Source organism: Chlorocebus sabaeus, chromosome 9 (assembly GCF_047675955.1).
Source record: "Chlorocebus sabaeus isolate Y175 chromosome 9, mChlSab1.0.hap1, whole genome shotgun sequence".
Classification (NCBI taxonomy): domain Eukaryota; kingdom Metazoa; phylum Chordata; class Mammalia; order Primates; family Cercopithecidae; genus Chlorocebus; species Chlorocebus sabaeus.
In genome coordinates this window covers 82,414,987-82,432,391 of record NC_132912.1, presented here as the reverse complement: position 1 = coordinate 82,432,391, position 17,405 = coordinate 82,414,987, and the positions used below count along the sequence as shown (strand labels likewise).

Genomic DNA, 17,405 nt, shown 5'->3' with positions numbered 1-17,405 from the left:
GACTCTGTATGATTTCCTTAGTTATAGAGAGTCTTTGTGTGCTGGCTTTCCCCAATGCTGGCTATAGTAGTTATATTATAGATGGGTGGGTGAGTTCACTGTCTCCTATAGAGTTGGAATGGCAGGGATCTCTTGAAGCTTATCTTGTTCTCTCGTGGTGCATGCTTCATTTATTTAATTTTTTCCTGGTGTTTTATTTCCTAAGTTGATGATTTCAGTTTCAGGCCCATAGAGGAGGTATCCCTGGCTAGGCACCAGGTATGGCTAAGGCAGGTGAGTAGATGTAATACCCAATGGTGGGCCAAGGTCCCAGCCTTGATGAGGGTAGCTGGGGCAGCTCTCAATTAGATGTGCTGAGGACTTATCAGAGTGAAGAGTGGAAACTACCACAGCTCCCCTGCCAAGTCAGCAGGAAAACTATTTACCTCGCAGCCTCATTCCTATACTAGTGTTTCAGCTATACAGATTAGACAGGCACCTCTTTTCATCTATAGGAATGTTGGTATTCCAAACAGGGAATGATTGTGACTGTGCCTCTCGTGCAGGCCTGAATCTGGGGGATGCTCCTCCTGTCAGGTTGCACTCACCCTGGATTATTCCAGGAGGGCTGTCTGTAGGTGCCTCCATGCTGCGTTGCTGTGGGGGATGCCCCAGCTATATCTACAGTGGAGTGCTGGGGAGAACAAGGACCTTTTCTCCAAGGTCCTTCATGATCACAGTGGCTGCCCGCCTGTTGCGGTGTATGTGCAGACTTTCCCAGCTATGCCTAGCACCGCAATTGTGTCTCTGCTGTGAGAAACTACCCACCAGTGAAAAGATCTGGAACTCAAGGCCTGCTGTTCAGATTCTTTTGTCCCACAGGGTGATCCTTTGACGTGGTGCTCTCCCCATTCCCCTGGCAACGGGGCTTCCTAAGAGCCAGACAGTAGTGATTGTTATTGTTCTTCTGGGTCTAGCCACTCAGCAGGGCTACCAGGCTCTGGTTTGTGCTGGGGAATGTCTGCCTGTGATGCGATCAGTCTTCAGGTCTCCCAGTCATGGATAACAGCACCTGCTCTTGTGGAGGTGGCAGGGGAGTGATGTTGACACTCTGTGAGACTCCCTCAGTGTAGGTAGGTTTAGTGTGCTAGCTTTCTCGAATGCTGGTTATGCTAGCAGTGAAGTTGTCACATGGAAAGACTAAGGGACACTGGTTAGCCAGGGTGTTGGAGGCAGTAGCTTTGGCGGTTGTTTTCTCCTTCCTGGGAGCAGAGTTATTCCGTCATGAGTTGCTGTAATGGCCTGAGTTTGTCGGCCTCCAGCCAGGAGGTAGCACTTTCAAGAGAATATTGCAATACTTGCAGTATTGGCAGTAGGATTTCAGCTTGCCCTAAGTTGGCAAGCGGGAAGTATTCTGGTTTCTCACATGATGGGCATTGCCATAAAGCTCCCAAGAGTTTATGTCTTATCAGGGCAGGTAGAGAAAAACCATCAGGTGGGGGCAGGGTTAGGCAGATCTGAGCTCAGACTCTCCTTGGGTGGGGCTTGCTGCAGCCACTGTCAGGGATGCGGGGTGGTTCTCTCAGGCCAATGGGGTTATATTCCAGAGGGACATATTGCTGTCTCTGTTGTGCTATACAGTTTGCCAGAGAAGTGGGGAATAGCCAGTAGCAAAAGGCCTCACCCAGCTTCCACGCAGTTGGCGAGGCCGGTGTTGCTCCTGCAGTGCATGTTCACAGCTCCAAGTTTAGATCTAGGCAGCCTGCATGTGAAACACAGACCTGCCCTAGGCCATAAGCTTCCCCACTGAGAAAACAATCATGGCTTTCAGGCCACACCCCTCCTTGTCTAACAACAATGGTGGTGGCTCCTGTGCCCCTATCTGCAGCAGTTTCCATTTGCCCCTGGATTCTGCTCAAGGAAGTTCGTGCCCACTTGAAATTGCCAAAAAATTCAGCTGCAAGCTTCCTTTCACCCAATGACTACTCCCTAATTCTGCTGGCTGCCTTCCCTGGGCTTGCACTGGAGATTGGGAGTACCTACAAGGTTGTTCCTGCTGTTGCTTATACTTTTACATTTTACGAGGCTCCCTAAATCCATTCCACCTCTAGGTAAGGTTAAATCCTTCTACTGTGATCTAGATTCTCAGATTCACCCAGGGGGTATGTGTTCAGAGGCAGGTTTTCCCCCCCTCACACTTTGGGAACTCACAGTTTCACTTGACTCACAGAGTTTGCAGGGATCCTTTCAAAAGATCTGTGAATTCGTTTGGTTTTCCTGGTACTTTACTGTGGTGGTTTTCAGAACGATAGTTCACTTTGTGAATCTCCACACACTGTTCTGTCCGTCCACGTGGAAGATGCACATTAGCCCTGCCTGCCATCCACCATCTTCCTCCCATCTGACAGAAGAGTTTTTGAATAGGGAATATCATGATTAGATATACATTTTACAATGTTTAGAGAAAGGATTATAAAATAACAAAACTGAACTTGAGAGACTAGAGTCTGGAGAGGGATAATAGTGATAATGGAACTCGAGAAGTTTAGGAATCAAGATCAGTAGGATTGATGGATGGCTGAAAGGTAACAGTGATTACTCGGTTTCTTTCTTTCTTTCTTTCTTTTTCTTATGAGACAGTCTTGCTCTGTCACCCAGGCTGGAGTGCAGTGGTGCAATCTCAGCTTACCACAACCTCCACTTCCTGGGTTCAAGTGATTCTCCTGCCTCAGTCTCTCAAGTAGCTGGGACTACAGACGTGTGCCACCATGTCCAGCTAATTTTAATATTTTTTATTAGAGACAAGGTTTTGTCATGTTGGCCAGGCTGCTCTCGAACTCCTGACCTCAGGTGATCCACCCGCCTCGGCCTTGCAAAGTGCTGGGATTACAGGCATGAGCCACCACGCCCAACTGACTACCTGGTATCTACTGTGTAACACTGGATATATGGTGATGCCAATTACTGAGACAGGGAATAATAGAGATTTGTTTTTAGGTTGGGCACAGTGGCTCATGCTTGCAATCCCAGCACTGCTTGAGATTGCCCAGGATCACTTGAGCCCAGGAGTTCAAGACCAGCCTGGGCAACACAGTAAAACCTCATCTACGGCCGGGCGCGGTGGCTCAAGCCTGTAATCCCAGCACTTTGGGAGGCCGAGACGGGCGGATCACGAGGTCAGGAGATCGAGACCATCCTGGCTAACACGGTGAAACCCCGTCTCTACTAAAAATACAAAAAACTAGCCGGGCGAGGTGGCGGGCGTCTGTAGTCCCAGCTACTCGGGAGGCTGAGGCAGGAGAATGGCATGAACCCGGGAGGTGGAGCTTGCAGTGAGCTGAGATCCGGCCACTGCACTCCAGCCTGGGCGACAGAGCAAGACTCTGTTTCAAAAAAAAAAAAAAAAAAAAAAAAAACAAACCTCATCTACACTAAAAAAAAAAAAAAAAAAAAAAGTCAGCCAAGTGTAGTGTAGTGGCACATGCTTGTAGTCCCAGCTACTCAGAAGGAGGCTGAGGCAGGAGGATCCCTTGAACCCAGGGGTTGAGGCTGCAGAGAGCCATGATCTTGCCACTGCACTCCAGCCTGGGTGACATTTCTCTCTCTCTCTCTCTCTCTCTCTCTCTCTCTCTCTCTCACACACACACACACACACAAAGATACTTGTTTTCATTGCTGTGGTGGTTGGTTTGCAAGAGGGATAATGTGTGTCAGTGTTGTGAGGTTTTTTTCCCCAACTAAATTAGAATCTTTTTCTTCTCTTAGTAAAATCTCTTCCAGAGTCAACTACTTCCATTGTAGGTGATAAAATGTGTAAGGCTCCACTTCAGATGTTGGCACTGCTATGAGCATGGTCTCTCCCTTTTACTGCAACTCAGAATTGAAATTTTTGCTTCTTATTTTTTATATTTCAGTTCCAGAAGTAGTTTCCACCATAAAAGTTATCTAATGACAGTCTTATTCTTTCTAGTAGTAGCTTACTGCCAGGCTCTAGCTTCTCCAGGAATGTTACAAGATGGATTTAGTTTAAATATGTATTAAAATAAAAGGTATTCTCTCAAATGAGTTTAAATGTATTTTATTTTTAGACAACCTACATGGCACGTTTTTCTTAAAAACAATGCATCCACTCCATGCATCCACAGTCAAAATAAATGAAGAGCTCAAGATGACATCAGTCCCATTTGTCTTAAGTCCTGGTGTTGTATGGATGACAAGCAGTAGCCAGTTACGATGATAAGTGATAGATACAAAGTAATTGCCAAATGTTTTTAACATTTTTCCATTTCTGAACCACCCTTAAAGAAAATCATTTATGCAGTCACACTATCCTCATGATAGTTCAATAGAGCAACCATACCATCTGGATTCATGTTTTCACAAATAAAGAACTAGTAGTTTTTGCAATTAGCAAGGATGTACAGCCTCTGTCGCAAAAGGTTTTACTCTTTCTGGTCTCTGTTCTTCAAGTTTGCCTTTGATTGTTATCATGTAATCTTTGATGTAGTTCTTGCAGATGTTTTTAGTGAAGCTGGTTTCTTGCAAGTGATAGTTTGAGACAGCAATAACAACAGTGATAACTGTGGTTTTGGCACCTTCGCCCTCTGGACCTTCAGCAGAGGCATTTCCACCAATGAGGAAGTCATCAATGTTACCCTCTGTCTTACTGACCATCTTGCCCTCCACCACCAGGCACAGCCCATCTGCAATCTCATAAATGTGGAAGAACACCTATCTCATCATAGCTGATGAGATGCTGGTAAACAATCATGATGGCAGCTGAAGGGAGACAGAGGACAGCGGTGCTAGCTTAGCAGGAGCCAGGAGCTCTGGGCCAGGGTGGTAGAGCCAGAGCGCTCCAGGAATGGAGAACCATGGAAAAAGCTATGTCAGTTTTTTACGTATTGAGTTCAAGACGTCTTTAAGCACTTAAAATATTTAAGTAAGGTGTTCAGTAAGTTGTTAGATGTACGTATCAGGAGGTTAAAGAAAAAGCACAGCCTGCTGATAAACATTCATGAATTATCTGTGTAACTAATACTGAACTAATGAGAATAGAGAGCCTTGCTTAGGAAGAAATAGAAAAGAAAGGTAGACATTAAAATGGAACCAAGAGGAATACCTCAGCATTTAAAGAATAAATAGAGGCCAGGCACGGTGGCTCACGCCTGTAATCCCAGCACTTTGGGAAGCCAAAGTGGGCGGATCACGAGGTCAGGAGATTGAGACCATCCTGGCTAACATGGTGAAACCCCGTCTCTACTAAAAAAAATACAAAAAATTAGCTGGGCATGGTGGCGGGCGACTATAGTCCCAGCTACTCGGGAGGCTGAGGTAGGAGAATGGCATGAACCCGGGAGGCGGAGCTTGCAGTAAGCGGAGATGCGCCACTGCACTCCAGCCTGGGCGACGGAGTCAGACTCCATCTCAAAAAAAAAAAAAAAAAAAAAAAAAAAGGAGAGAATAAATAGAAATGGACTGGCAAAGAGGACTACAAAGTGGCCTTAGGCAAAAACCAGGAGAGGGGTGGGTGTCATAGATTCAAAGAAAAATGTTTCAAGGAGGACGTGGTTGGCATTGAAAGCTACTTTTCAAAGTAAAGTTAAGGTAATGAAAAATGCCATTTGGAATTAGTGGCATGGTGGTGCTTAATGAAGAGCTAATCCATTAGCACGATGGGGCAGAAGCCAGATTAGAATGAGCTGAATACTTAATGGGAAACAGGGAAATAGAAATGAGTTTGGTTGTAAAGTGAAGACAAGCTAAATCTGCAGTTGGAAAGCAAAGCAGGTTAAAGGTGGGGTTTTGATGTTTTGTTTTTTAAAAAACTTGACAGTGATTTGAAGATATTTAAAGCAAAACGATAAAAGCCAGTAAAGAGAGGCAGAAGTTGAAAATATAAGAAAGATAAGAGAAAATCAATAGCATAAGGTTCTTGAAGACGTAAGAAGGAATGAGATTCAGAGGGTATACAAAGGAGCAGTCCTTAGATAGGAGGACAGAAAATTCTTCAATGTGACAGAAAAGAACAATGAGGGAATAAAAGCAACTGCAGGTATGGCATGTGCATGTGTTAGCAGGAAATTACGGGAAATCCTGTCTGATGATTTTTATTTTTTCTGAAGCAGAAAGCAATCATCTGCTAAAAGTCAGAAGGAAAGAGGGAGGGTGAGAGATCTGAAAACAGTGGAGGCTTAAATAGTTGCCCAGTCAGATTCCTGTGGGATGTTTATTTCTTGTTTGTTTTAACTTCATTCCATTACCGTTTTTTCTTTTTCTATATACTCATATTTAATTATAGTTTTCTAAAATGAAATAACTGCTTGAACAATTTCTCTGGTTTTATACACAACCCAAATATCAAATTCAATTTTGCTATTACCATCACAATGACAATTTATCCATAATGCTTCCTATTAGCTCTTCTGTTTAAAACTCAAAAAGGAAGATCCATATATCATTTTACAGGAATTTCAGAACTACCCATCATGCTTACATATAGGTAAACAAGTATTTGGTATATCCACAAATTTTACCTTCACACATCTAGAAGATGTAGCATTTGTTCAGAGGACTTTACACCACATTACTTCTTTTTTTCAAAATGGCCTCAACAATTCTCCTCACCCTGTGCACATTGCTATTCATGCTGTGACTCTGCTTTTCCTACCATCGGAGGTGGAGTCTGTTTCCTCACCCTACAAATCTGGGCTAGATTTTGCCCTACAGAATTTCATAGAAGTGACAGCAAATAACTTTCTAACCTAGAGTTTAAGAACCCTTATAGCTCCTGCTATCACCTTCTTGGAATGTGGTACTTCAAAATAAAAAAGCCCAAGCTAGCCTTCTGATAGATAATACCACAAAGAAAAAGTCCCAGCCAACAGTACCAACTTCCTGACACAAGAACAATTTCTCTGGTTTTATATACAAATCAAATAAATGAGAGAGAGTCATTTTAGACCATCTATACCCAGTTGAACCATCAGATGACTGCAGAAGGAACCCTAGATGAGATCAGCAAAAGAACTGCACACTTGAGACTAGCTCAAATTGCAAATTCACAGAATTGTGAGAAAATAAAACAACTGTTTTAACCCAAAAAGTCTGAAACAATGACCTATTTGTTTGTTTTTTTTGGGGGGAGGGGGGGCGTTGTTTGTTTTTCTGAGACAGGGTCTCATTTGTCACCCAGGCTGGAGTGCAGTGGCATGATCACGGCTCACTTCAGCCTTGACCTCCTGGGCTCAAGTGATCCTCCCACCTCAGCCTCTCGAGTAGCTCAGACTATAGGTACATGCTACCTCTCAACCAGCCGGTTTTTGCATTTTTGTAGAGATGGGGTTTACCATGTTGCCCAGGCTGGTCTCAAACTCCTGAGCTCAAGTAATCCACCCACCTTGGCCTCCCAAAGTGCTAGGATTATAGGTGTGAGCTACTGTGCCCAGCCACACAATTACCAAAATTTTAATTCATTTTCTATTTTGAAAATGCAGAAAAATGACTGAATATATAAATTTAGCACTTTTCTCATGGGACAATCATAAACAATATCATGTTTCCATTTAATATTTGCTTGCACCTAAATTTAAGACTTCTTTAAAACAAAATTACCAGAATTATAGTCTTGAGATTCAGCCACTATCCATTTATTTATTAATCACCCTACTATGTTCCCAAACCAGAGAAACTGATCATATATCAGTGAACAAACAAACAAAAAATTTAAAAAGCCTTGCCCTCGCTTTTCACATTGGGGAATTACAGACAACTCAATTCCAGAATACATTATTTTCTGATATATTAGTACCACAATGACATCCATAATTTTCAAGGGATGAACATGTACAGAGAAATGTGCATATTACACTAATAAGCACTCTTACCCTCATGCCAAGCACCAAGAACCCAATCTCTTCCATTAATGGGTACTTGCTGACCTGTTGCTGAATCTTCTCAGATGAGGCAAAAGGATCATAGCTTTTTTGCCCTATCTTTACATCCATTATACAGGGCTTATTAAATTTATGGGTCACATCTTCCAGTTTTAGGTATAAATCTGTTATTAAAGAAAAATATTAATTAGTAATAGGTAAACATATTACTACTCAAGTACTTGCCAGGGAAAAACAAAATGAGAAAATCCTAAAACAGAGAAAAAAGTTAAAATAAATGTAGAGTCAATAATTATTCTTACTCTACCTAAAAAAACAAAACAAAACAAAAATAAACCTAAACAACAAATTTATAACAAGTATAAACATCACAGAGAAACTCCTGCAGGAGGTGAATTAAATAAATTCAACCATAAGCAAAAGACAGCAGATACAAGGTTTCCAACAATATTAAAAAGGCAATGGGATCATTTCAAAAGTTTTTCCAGAATGCATTCCCCTTGTGAATACAATTTAAGCCATATGTTTCAGCAGATCTCTTAGTACTTTAATAATTTTAAAAAATTTATTCGTTTAAAATTAGTAATCGGAATAAATCCTTCCCACAGAGCAATACAACAGAAGTACAGATTAAGAAAGGGTAAACCAATCCAAATGATGATCATTGTCAAATATACATTTTAGTCTTACTAGTTTCAAAGGAAAAACACATATCTTGCTTTTCATTTTATTGAGATAGGGTCTTGCTTTGTTGCCTGGGCTAGAATGCAGTGGCCAATCTTGGCTCAGTGTAACCTCTGCTTCCCGGGATCAAGCAATTCTTGGGTGCCTCAGGCTGTCAAATAACTGGGATGACAGGCATGTACCACCGCCTGGCTAATTTTTATATTTTTAGTAGAGATGGTGTTTCGCCATGTTGGCCAGCCTGGTCTCCAACTTCTGGCCTCAAGTGATCTGTCTGTCTCGGCCTCCCAAACTGCTGAGGTTACAGGTGTGAGTCACCACGCTCAGCCCCTCTAGCTTTTTTTTTTTTTTTTTTTTTTAGAACACAGGCATTTCCCAAAAGTTGCTCTGTATATCTTGCTGACATCCTACATACATCTTTCCACAAAAAAGTTAAATAGAGATTCAAATATAGTATTATAAAAGCCCCAGTTATCATACACGGCTGACCTGCTTATAGTTTTAGTTTGAAAGCAAGGGTCGAGGTCCCCTGAGGGAAACAGTAAGGAAAGAAATTCTTCCCTCCTTTCCTGGGTTAAAGAATCGTCTCGGCCGAGCAAGGTACCTCATGCCTGTAATCCCAGAACTTTAGGAGGCCGAGGCAGGTGGATCACCTGAGGGTGAGAGTTCGAGACCAGCCTGACCAACATGGAGAAACCCCATCTCTTCTAAAACTACAAAATTAGCCAGGCATGGTGGCAGGCGCCTGTAATCCCAGCTACTTGGGAGGCTGAGGCAGGAAAATGGCTTGAACCTGGGAGGCAGAGGTTCTGGTGAGCCGAGATCGCGCCATTGCACTCCAGCCTGGGCAACAAGAGCAAAACTCTATTTCAAAAAAAAAAAAAAAAAGAATTGTCTCAAAGTTCTGAATGAGATCATGACTCATTTTTTAGTTAGGAATGCAATAAGAAGTATTTCTCCTCAAAGACAGAAAAGATTACTTTCAACCAACGTGACAAATAAGATTAGAGAAGGTGTGTATTTTTTCTGAAATAAATAAAAGAGTACCGGGGTAAGAGAAGCTTTACTCTCTGATGTCCTTTCATTATCCCCATCCCACCAAGACTAGCATAGTTACTGAATTACAATAAAGAAGTTTGTGCTCAAACAAAAGTGAGAACCCAGTTAAGGCTTGAAAAGTTTTAAGCTCCTCAGATTTAAAAGGCATACATCTTCTCCTTCAAAGGATAAGATATACTTTTTATGCTTTAGTCAAAGAAGATGAGAGCAGGGTTATAACTCTGTAGAACTAAGTGAAGTTAAGCTCAAATATAACAAAAAAGTTATTGCAGTCCAAGGGAGCAGCACTGACACACCCAAGGAGCCCTCCACACTTGAAAGAAAGGTTCTCCTAAGACAGACACCTTCAGGATAAGATAAAACAAAAGATCTTGACAGAGACATGAAACTGCTGTCTGAAAACTAATGGGACAAGTGGAAATATCCTGATCAAGGAGTTGGAACACACCCAAGCTTCTGTGTCTAAAAGATAACCACGGATGGTATGAGAGAAGAGAGCAGCACAGAACAGTTACCTTCAGATTTTCTCCTCCCATCTCCAACTACCTTACGCAAAAAGGAAGAAAACAGATCCAGCCCCTCTCTAGGGCTGCATGATAATTTCAGTAAAAAGACTTGAATTTCAAATATCAGAATAAAACTAATTAGATAGTAATACATAGTGCAGTAGATCCTTGGCATTCACAAATTTATTATCATTAATTTAGACTCAAGGGACTCCAGAAATCTTACTGGGGTAAAGTTGTATATGGGAATATAAAGATAGCGAGAGAACGTAGCTAACTGTCATAGCATCTATATCTCACTGTAGGGTTAGTATCTTCTACCTGTCAACTTGATAGTGATTAAAAACAAATAACAAACTTTTTATGATAAGATAAAGATAACAGAACCTAGAGTAAAGGCTTTGCAAATCTGAAATAAAATCCCCTATCTCTTCCTTTTTCTCTTTGAAAGGAGTAAAATACAAATGCAAACTCTATATATAGTGGAAACACAATAAATGTTTGCTGAATGAATGAGTGTTTGCCCTTCCCATTCCTATTGTCTAGTGAAACTTTAGACGTGGCCTTCCTCACGCTATAATAAATTGAGGCACCCCTTCAGTAAATAGGGATGAATGCCATGGGTTTTATTTGATATTTAGTTACACTACCCAAATGTGTTTTTCTTTACTTTACTTTCAGGTCCTTATTATGTTTCATATGGTTGGAATTACCAAATAACTGCTAAATTATTTATTAGCCTTCAGAAATAAAACTGTAAGTTAAGCCTATTGAAGATTGGTTTGGTGTTTTCTTTCTGTTCTCTAATCTTACATTTTTTTAAGTGAAAATAAGAACTTGAGATTCTCATTTCTACCTTTCCCTCTGAGTTAAAAAATAAACATCAAAACCTGCTTTAGAGATGCAGAATTCTTACAAAAGAATGCAACACCATGTATTTCACCACTCACTGCAAGTGTTTTTGAAAAAGGTAAATAGAAAAATAGGGTATGATCTGAGCATTGAGATTTTTACTGATTTTTTACAGGCTGTCATTAATAGAAATAAATCTGAATATTAATTCACCCTGAAAAATGCTATTAGCAAATTCTTTCCCTAGAATAGAGCTTAATTCAAGGTAGGTCAATCCTGAGACTCAATTACTTAAATGACCAAAGACATTTTACTACAGGGAGCCTCACTTACAAAGCAATATCAAATTCTGGATTAACAAAGGACACCTTTTCAGCTAGGCCCCTCTGGGTGTAGAGTGGAGCAGTATTTTTCCATTTCTAGGTCACAACCCCATCATTGGATTATGAATTCAACCTAATAGGTTGTAACCAAAAGTTTCCTAAATGAAAGAGAAAAGAGAATATATGAGACTATCTCACATAGAGTAAGACTAAGTATTGTCGTCTGGGTTGGTCTCAGTCTTACAAACACTGAGTTACAATGTAAAAATGTATTTATTACGTATCATAGACTAAGAAGTTTATTCCCCCCATGCCCTAAAGTCCCAGTGTTTTTTTTTTCCTTTTAGACAAAGAAGTTTTAAAAACATTTGACTAGATAGAATGTCACTACATCATTAGTATGTCTGCCCAGCTCAAGAACTATCCTCAGACTTACAGAAGTGGTCCCTCTGCCAACACCATCATACTTTGGGAATCCAGCCCATGGGCCACCGTCACTGACTGGGGCAGGAGCAAATACCTGATACAAGCTTGGCCAGTCTTGCCAATTTGGAACTGGAATGCAGAGAAAACCTGTTGCTAACCTCTGTGGGTGACTGGTACTATAACATGTAAGTCTCTTGGTAGGGAGGGGAGAGGTGTGGATAGCAAGCAAGGCAGAGGAGAGAACAGAAAGGGCTAACAAAATATGCAGAGAGAGATCTCCCTGGGCTTTGGGTTCGGATTCTAGTTCCAGTCCCATCTGAGACTCAGATGCATGGCCCTTGGCTTTCATAAGACCCCTCATATCCTTATAAGAACTTTTCCTTGTTGCTTAATCAAGTTCAAGTTCATTTCTATAACTTGTGCCCAAAGAATCTTAACTGAGATAATACAGTTTAAAGCAAATGCTTTAGAAGAAGAAAAAGGAGGCTCAAATTTCAACTCTACAATTTGCTGGCCTGTGACCTCAGGAGCACTTATCAAAACCTCAACTGTATGTAAAATGCAGATAATTATAGACTCTACCACACAGATATTAAGAAGACTAAATGAGATAATATACAGTAAAGCACTTAGCATAGTGTCAGTCCTCACCCCATAAACGCAAGTTACACATTCCCACATACCCTCCAAAATAAATTTTCATGCATTCCATATATAATTACTGTTAAGGCACACAGGTGAAGAAAACAGATAAAAACCTGCGTTCATAGAGCTGCTTTTGAAGAGTTGAAATCGCATTACGCTTAACATAATTGCTGCTACGTATTTGGTATTCACTGAATATTAATTTTATCAGTTTATATAAATATTAAACATGCAAGTCACTGATAAATATTAAAACCTGCTAACCATGTTAGGTCACCAACGAGTCCAGGTCTAACTTCGATATTCAGTATAAATAAAAATAAAAGATGATTCCCTGGAGTCTATTCTTATCCTTCCAGATGAGACAAACATAATAAACACAAAATTAAAAGACGTATTCACAACTCAATTATGCACTTGATAATGGATATTCTCCAACCCTCAGGCTAATATCAAGCCTTAGCCTTTAGTTAAATATTAAAAATAATACCTATATATAATAAACCTACTTATTGCATATTGATTTCATCTCAAGTTAAAGTAACTCTCTTGCATGTGTCATGACTGCAAAACACACTCAATCTGACCACTAACCTCAAGTATGCCCTTAAAGTTGCTCAACTATCATGATCTGTTTCCCAAATCTCCTCACTTTTCCATCCTCTGAGACTACTATTTCATCCTTCCTTCCCCCATCATCTATAAGCTCAGCTTGCCAATTTTTTTTTTTTAATTCTAAAGAAAAAGGTATAGCTTAGTCAAGGTTATAGATGGTAAACATTACTACAATAAATATGACAGCTAGGTTTTCTTTGATGCAATAGTAACATAAAAAAGATGACGGCAAATAAGAAATTTGTTCTAAGATTGATCCAAAAAAATCTAATGAACTAAAAATAAGACAGATTTTTGTTGTTGTTGTTTGAGACAGGGTCTCACTCTGTACAGCAGGATGGAGTACAGCAGTACAGTCATGGCTCACCGCAGCCTTGAACTCCTGGGCTAAAGTGATCCTCTCACTGCAGCCTCCTGAGTAGCTGGGACTACAGGTGCATGTCACCACACCCAGCTAATTTTTATTTTTTTCTTTTCTTTTCTCTTTATTTTATTTTATTTTTGAAACAGGGTCTCTCTCTGTTGCCCAGGCTGGAGTGCAGTGGTGTGACCTTGGCTCACTGCAACCTCTGCCTCCTGGGTTCAAGCTAATTCTGTTGCCTCAGCCTCCTGAGTAGCTGGGACTATAGGCACCCACCACCATGCCCAGCTAATTTTTGTATTTTTAGTAGAGACAGGGTTTCACTATGTTTGCCAGGCTGGTCTTGAACTCCTGGCCTCAGGTGATCCACCCGCCTCAGCCTCCCAAAGTGCTGGGATTACAGACATTAGCCACCACACCTGGCCTAATTTTTAAAATGTGTTGTAGATACAGAGTCTTGTTATGTTGCCCAGGCTGGTCTTGAACTCCTGCCTTAAGCAATCCTCTGACCTTGGCCTCCCAAAGTGCTGGGATTACAGGTGAGAGCCACTGCACCTGGCAAGATAGATGTGTTCTATCTGGAATAGTTTAAGTTCACTCTGTTCAAGGTCAAGAATATAAATTAGACTATATTAATATGATGTTTGGAAAATATCTGGTAAAATAATTATAATATGATTATTTCATATGATGCAGTTTATAAGGCAGAATTCTGAATATTAGAATAGAGATTATTTTTACATATCTATATACACAGACATGTGTATATCATAAAGATAGATAGCACAATTAACTAGATTTACTTTTATAACTCTGAAAACTCTATTTAGGACTCTTATGAAGCGAGTCCTGCAGAAGTCTAAGGACTAGCACTTGTAAACCCCAGATCTGAGAGAGAGAGTCTGTAAAGTTTAGTGCTGATACTTGTATAATAAATAAAAGGATATCTACTCTTCATAAATATGTGGAGTTCATTTCAAGAGGTAACAATGTTTAGAAATAAAGTTACGTTTAAGAGGCTATGGTCAATAACTTATCACTTATTAATTTATAGAAAGTATATAAAGAATTTATATAGTCCCTTAATTTTTCTGAGGTAAAGATCGTGAAAATGCCACGTGTTCAGAAATATAACACTTCCTGCTGTTTTAAGCAGACTACATAAGATCCCCCTGTGGCTTTACCAAGGACATTGTTTTCATGCTCAAAATATTTATATATTTCATGATGCTGATGACAGTATGAGATTATGTTTGGTTAAGTGAAGTAACTCAGGAATGGAAAACCAAACATCATATGTTCTCACTCATAAGTCGGAGCAAAACTATGAGGATGCAAAGGCATAAGAATAATACAATGGACTTTGGGGATTCCGGGGAAAGGGCAGAAGGTGGGTGAGGGATAAAAGACTACACACTGGGTACAGTGTACAGTGCTCCGGCAATGGGTGCACCAAAATCTCAGAAATCACCACTAAAGAACTTATTCATGTAACCAAACACCACCTGTTCCCCAAAAACCTATCGAAATTTTAAAAAATTTAAAAATAAAGATTACACCAGGTTACTATGAATGAAACTTTTCCATCTTGCTAAACATATATAATATAATTATCTTAAACATAAGTTAAATATACATATTGTTTTATAAGTGCTAGGTATAAAAAAATTCCTTTGGCTAATTTTCTACTGCTATTCTTGATATCCTAAGAAAGAGAGGCAAAAAGTGCCCTACAGAAAAATCTCAAAAAATCTACAGATAACTAAATAGTAAAGCTGAAATAACCAGTTCCTTTAAAGGGAAGGCAATAGGGAGGGCATTTAGGGAATTGAAGGAATACTTAGTTATAGCCCCTTAATCAATATTGTTGATTTCATAAATTATCAAAATACAGGTTTCAAATTGCATTAAGTTTTTCCTCACCCTATCTGGAAAATCTACTAGGTATTAGCTGCTAGTTTGATTTCTAAACCTCACAAAAAGGAGGAAAAGCCAGAGGAAGAACCACTGCTCAATTATGAAGCCAACTGGAAAAACAGATGATATGGTTTGGCTCTCTGTCCCCAACCAAATGTCATCTCTAATTGGAATCCCCATGTACTGAGGGAGGAACCTGTTGGGAGGTGATTGGATTATGGGAGCGTTTTCCCCCAAATTGTTCTCGTGATAGTGAAGGAGTTCTCATGAGATCTGATAGTTTTAAAAGTGGCAGTTTCCCCTGCACTTTCTCTTCCCTGCCGCCATGTAAGACCTGCCTTGTTTTCCCTTCACCTTCCCCCATGATTCTAAGTTTCCTGAGGCCTCCTCAGCCATGCAGAACTATAAGTCAACAAAACCACTTTTCTTTATAAATTATCCAGTCTCAGGTAGTATCTTTAAAGCAGTATGAAAATGGACTAATACAATAAGACCTTTCTTTTCCACATCAATCTCCAGCTATTCCTGAGAACAATACAAGTTGAAAGCAGAAAGAATAGTAAGTAGAGACTTTGGGTCCACAGATTAGGGGTGAAGGAAGAGGGATGCAACAGACATGTATGTCAGCTTGTTTCAGTTCATGCCTCCTGCAACATGACTAGTAGCTAGCTCCAGAAAACTACCAAACAGGCTAGAGATTACATTTTGAAAAGTCTCAATTTTTTCAAACCTACTAAAGGTTATACTTTTCTATCCCTCCAAATAATTATATTCAAAGGTTTTTGATGTTACATGTATTAGCCTCTTATGTGTTTATACACAGGTACAAATGATATTTATTTGTATGAATAGCATGAAATGTTCAAAGATAATTGCCAACAAATGTTATATTTTTAAATTCCAGGGCAGTTCCAAGATGGCCAAATAGGAACAGCTCCAGTCTACAACTCTCAGCATGAGAGATGCACAAGACAGGTGATTTCTGCATTTCCAACTGAGGTACCGGGTTCATCTCACTGGGGCTTGTCCGACAGTGGGTGCAGCCCACTGAGCATGAGCTGAAGCAGGGTGAGGCATTGCCTCACCCAGGAAGCCAAGAGGTCAGGGAATTCCCATCCCTAGCCAAGGGAAGCTGTGACAGATGGCACCTGGAAAACTGGGTCACTCCCACTCTAATACTGTGCTTTTCCAAGGGTCTTAGCAAATGGCACAGCAGGAGATTACATCCCAGGCCTGGCATAGAGGGTCCCACACCCACAGAGCCTCGTTCATTGCTAGCACAGTCATCTGAGATGGAACTGCAAGGTGGCAGCAAGGTTGGGGGAGGGGCGTCCGCCATTACTGAGGCTTCAGTAGGTAAACAAAGCAGCCAGGAAGCTTGAACTGGGTGGAGCCCACTGCAGCTCAATGAGGCCTGCCTGCCTCTGTAGACTCCACTTCTGGGGGCAGGGCAAAGCCAAACAAAAGGCAGTAGAAACCTCTGCAGATTTAAATGTCCCTCTCTGACAGCTTTGAAGAGACTAGTGGTTCTCCCAAAATGGAGGTTGAGATCTGAGAACGGACAGACTGCCTCCTCAAGTGGGTCCCTGACCCCTGAGTAGCCTAACCGGGAGGCACCCCCCAGGAGGGGCAGACTGACACCTCACACAGCTGGGTACCCCTCTGAGACAAAGCTTCCAGAGGAAAGATCAGGCAACAACATTTGCTGTTCAGCAATAATCGCTGTTCTGCAGCCTCCGCTGCTGATATCCAGGCAAACAGGGTCTGGAATGGGACCTCCAGCAAACTCCAACAGACCTGCAGCTGAGGGTCCAGAATGTTAGAAGGAAAACTAACAAACAGAAAGGACACCCACACTGAAACCCCATTTGTACGTCACCATCATCAAAGACCAAAAGTAGATAAAACCACAAAGATGGGGAAAAAAAAGAGCAGAAAAGCTGAAAATTCTAAAAATCAGAGCACCTCTCCCCCTCCAAAGGAATGCAGCTGCTCGCCAGCAACAGAACAAAGCTGGACGGAGAATAACTTTGACGAGTTGAGAGTAGGCTTCAGATGATCAAACTTCTCCAAGATAAAGGAGGAAGTTCGAACCCATGGCAAAGAAGATAAAAGCCTTGAAAAAAGATTAGACGAATGGCTA

At 40.9% G+C, this 17,405-nt stretch overlaps 1 protein-coding gene and 1 pseudogene across 3 annotated transcripts in view; both read right to left on the bottom strand.

The window, feature by feature from the left end:
* The window catches only part of IPMK (inositol polyphosphate multikinase), a 77,132-nt gene that overhangs the window by 19,476 nt on the left and 40,251 nt on the right, over positions 1-17,405 (bottom strand). For 2 of the 3 annotated variants that reach the window (XM_007963403.3, XM_007963404.3), the window contains exon 4: positions 7,866-8,038. In XM_007963403.3, coding sequence (XP_007961594.1) covers positions 7,866-8,038 — 173 coding nt within the window. The remainder of the gene's footprint in view (positions 1-7,865; positions 8,039-17,405) is intronic. The other variant, XM_073019141.1, reaches the window with a different exon arrangement.
* Positions 4,042-7,859, bottom strand: LOC103216168 (translationally-controlled tumor protein-like; annotated as a pseudogene).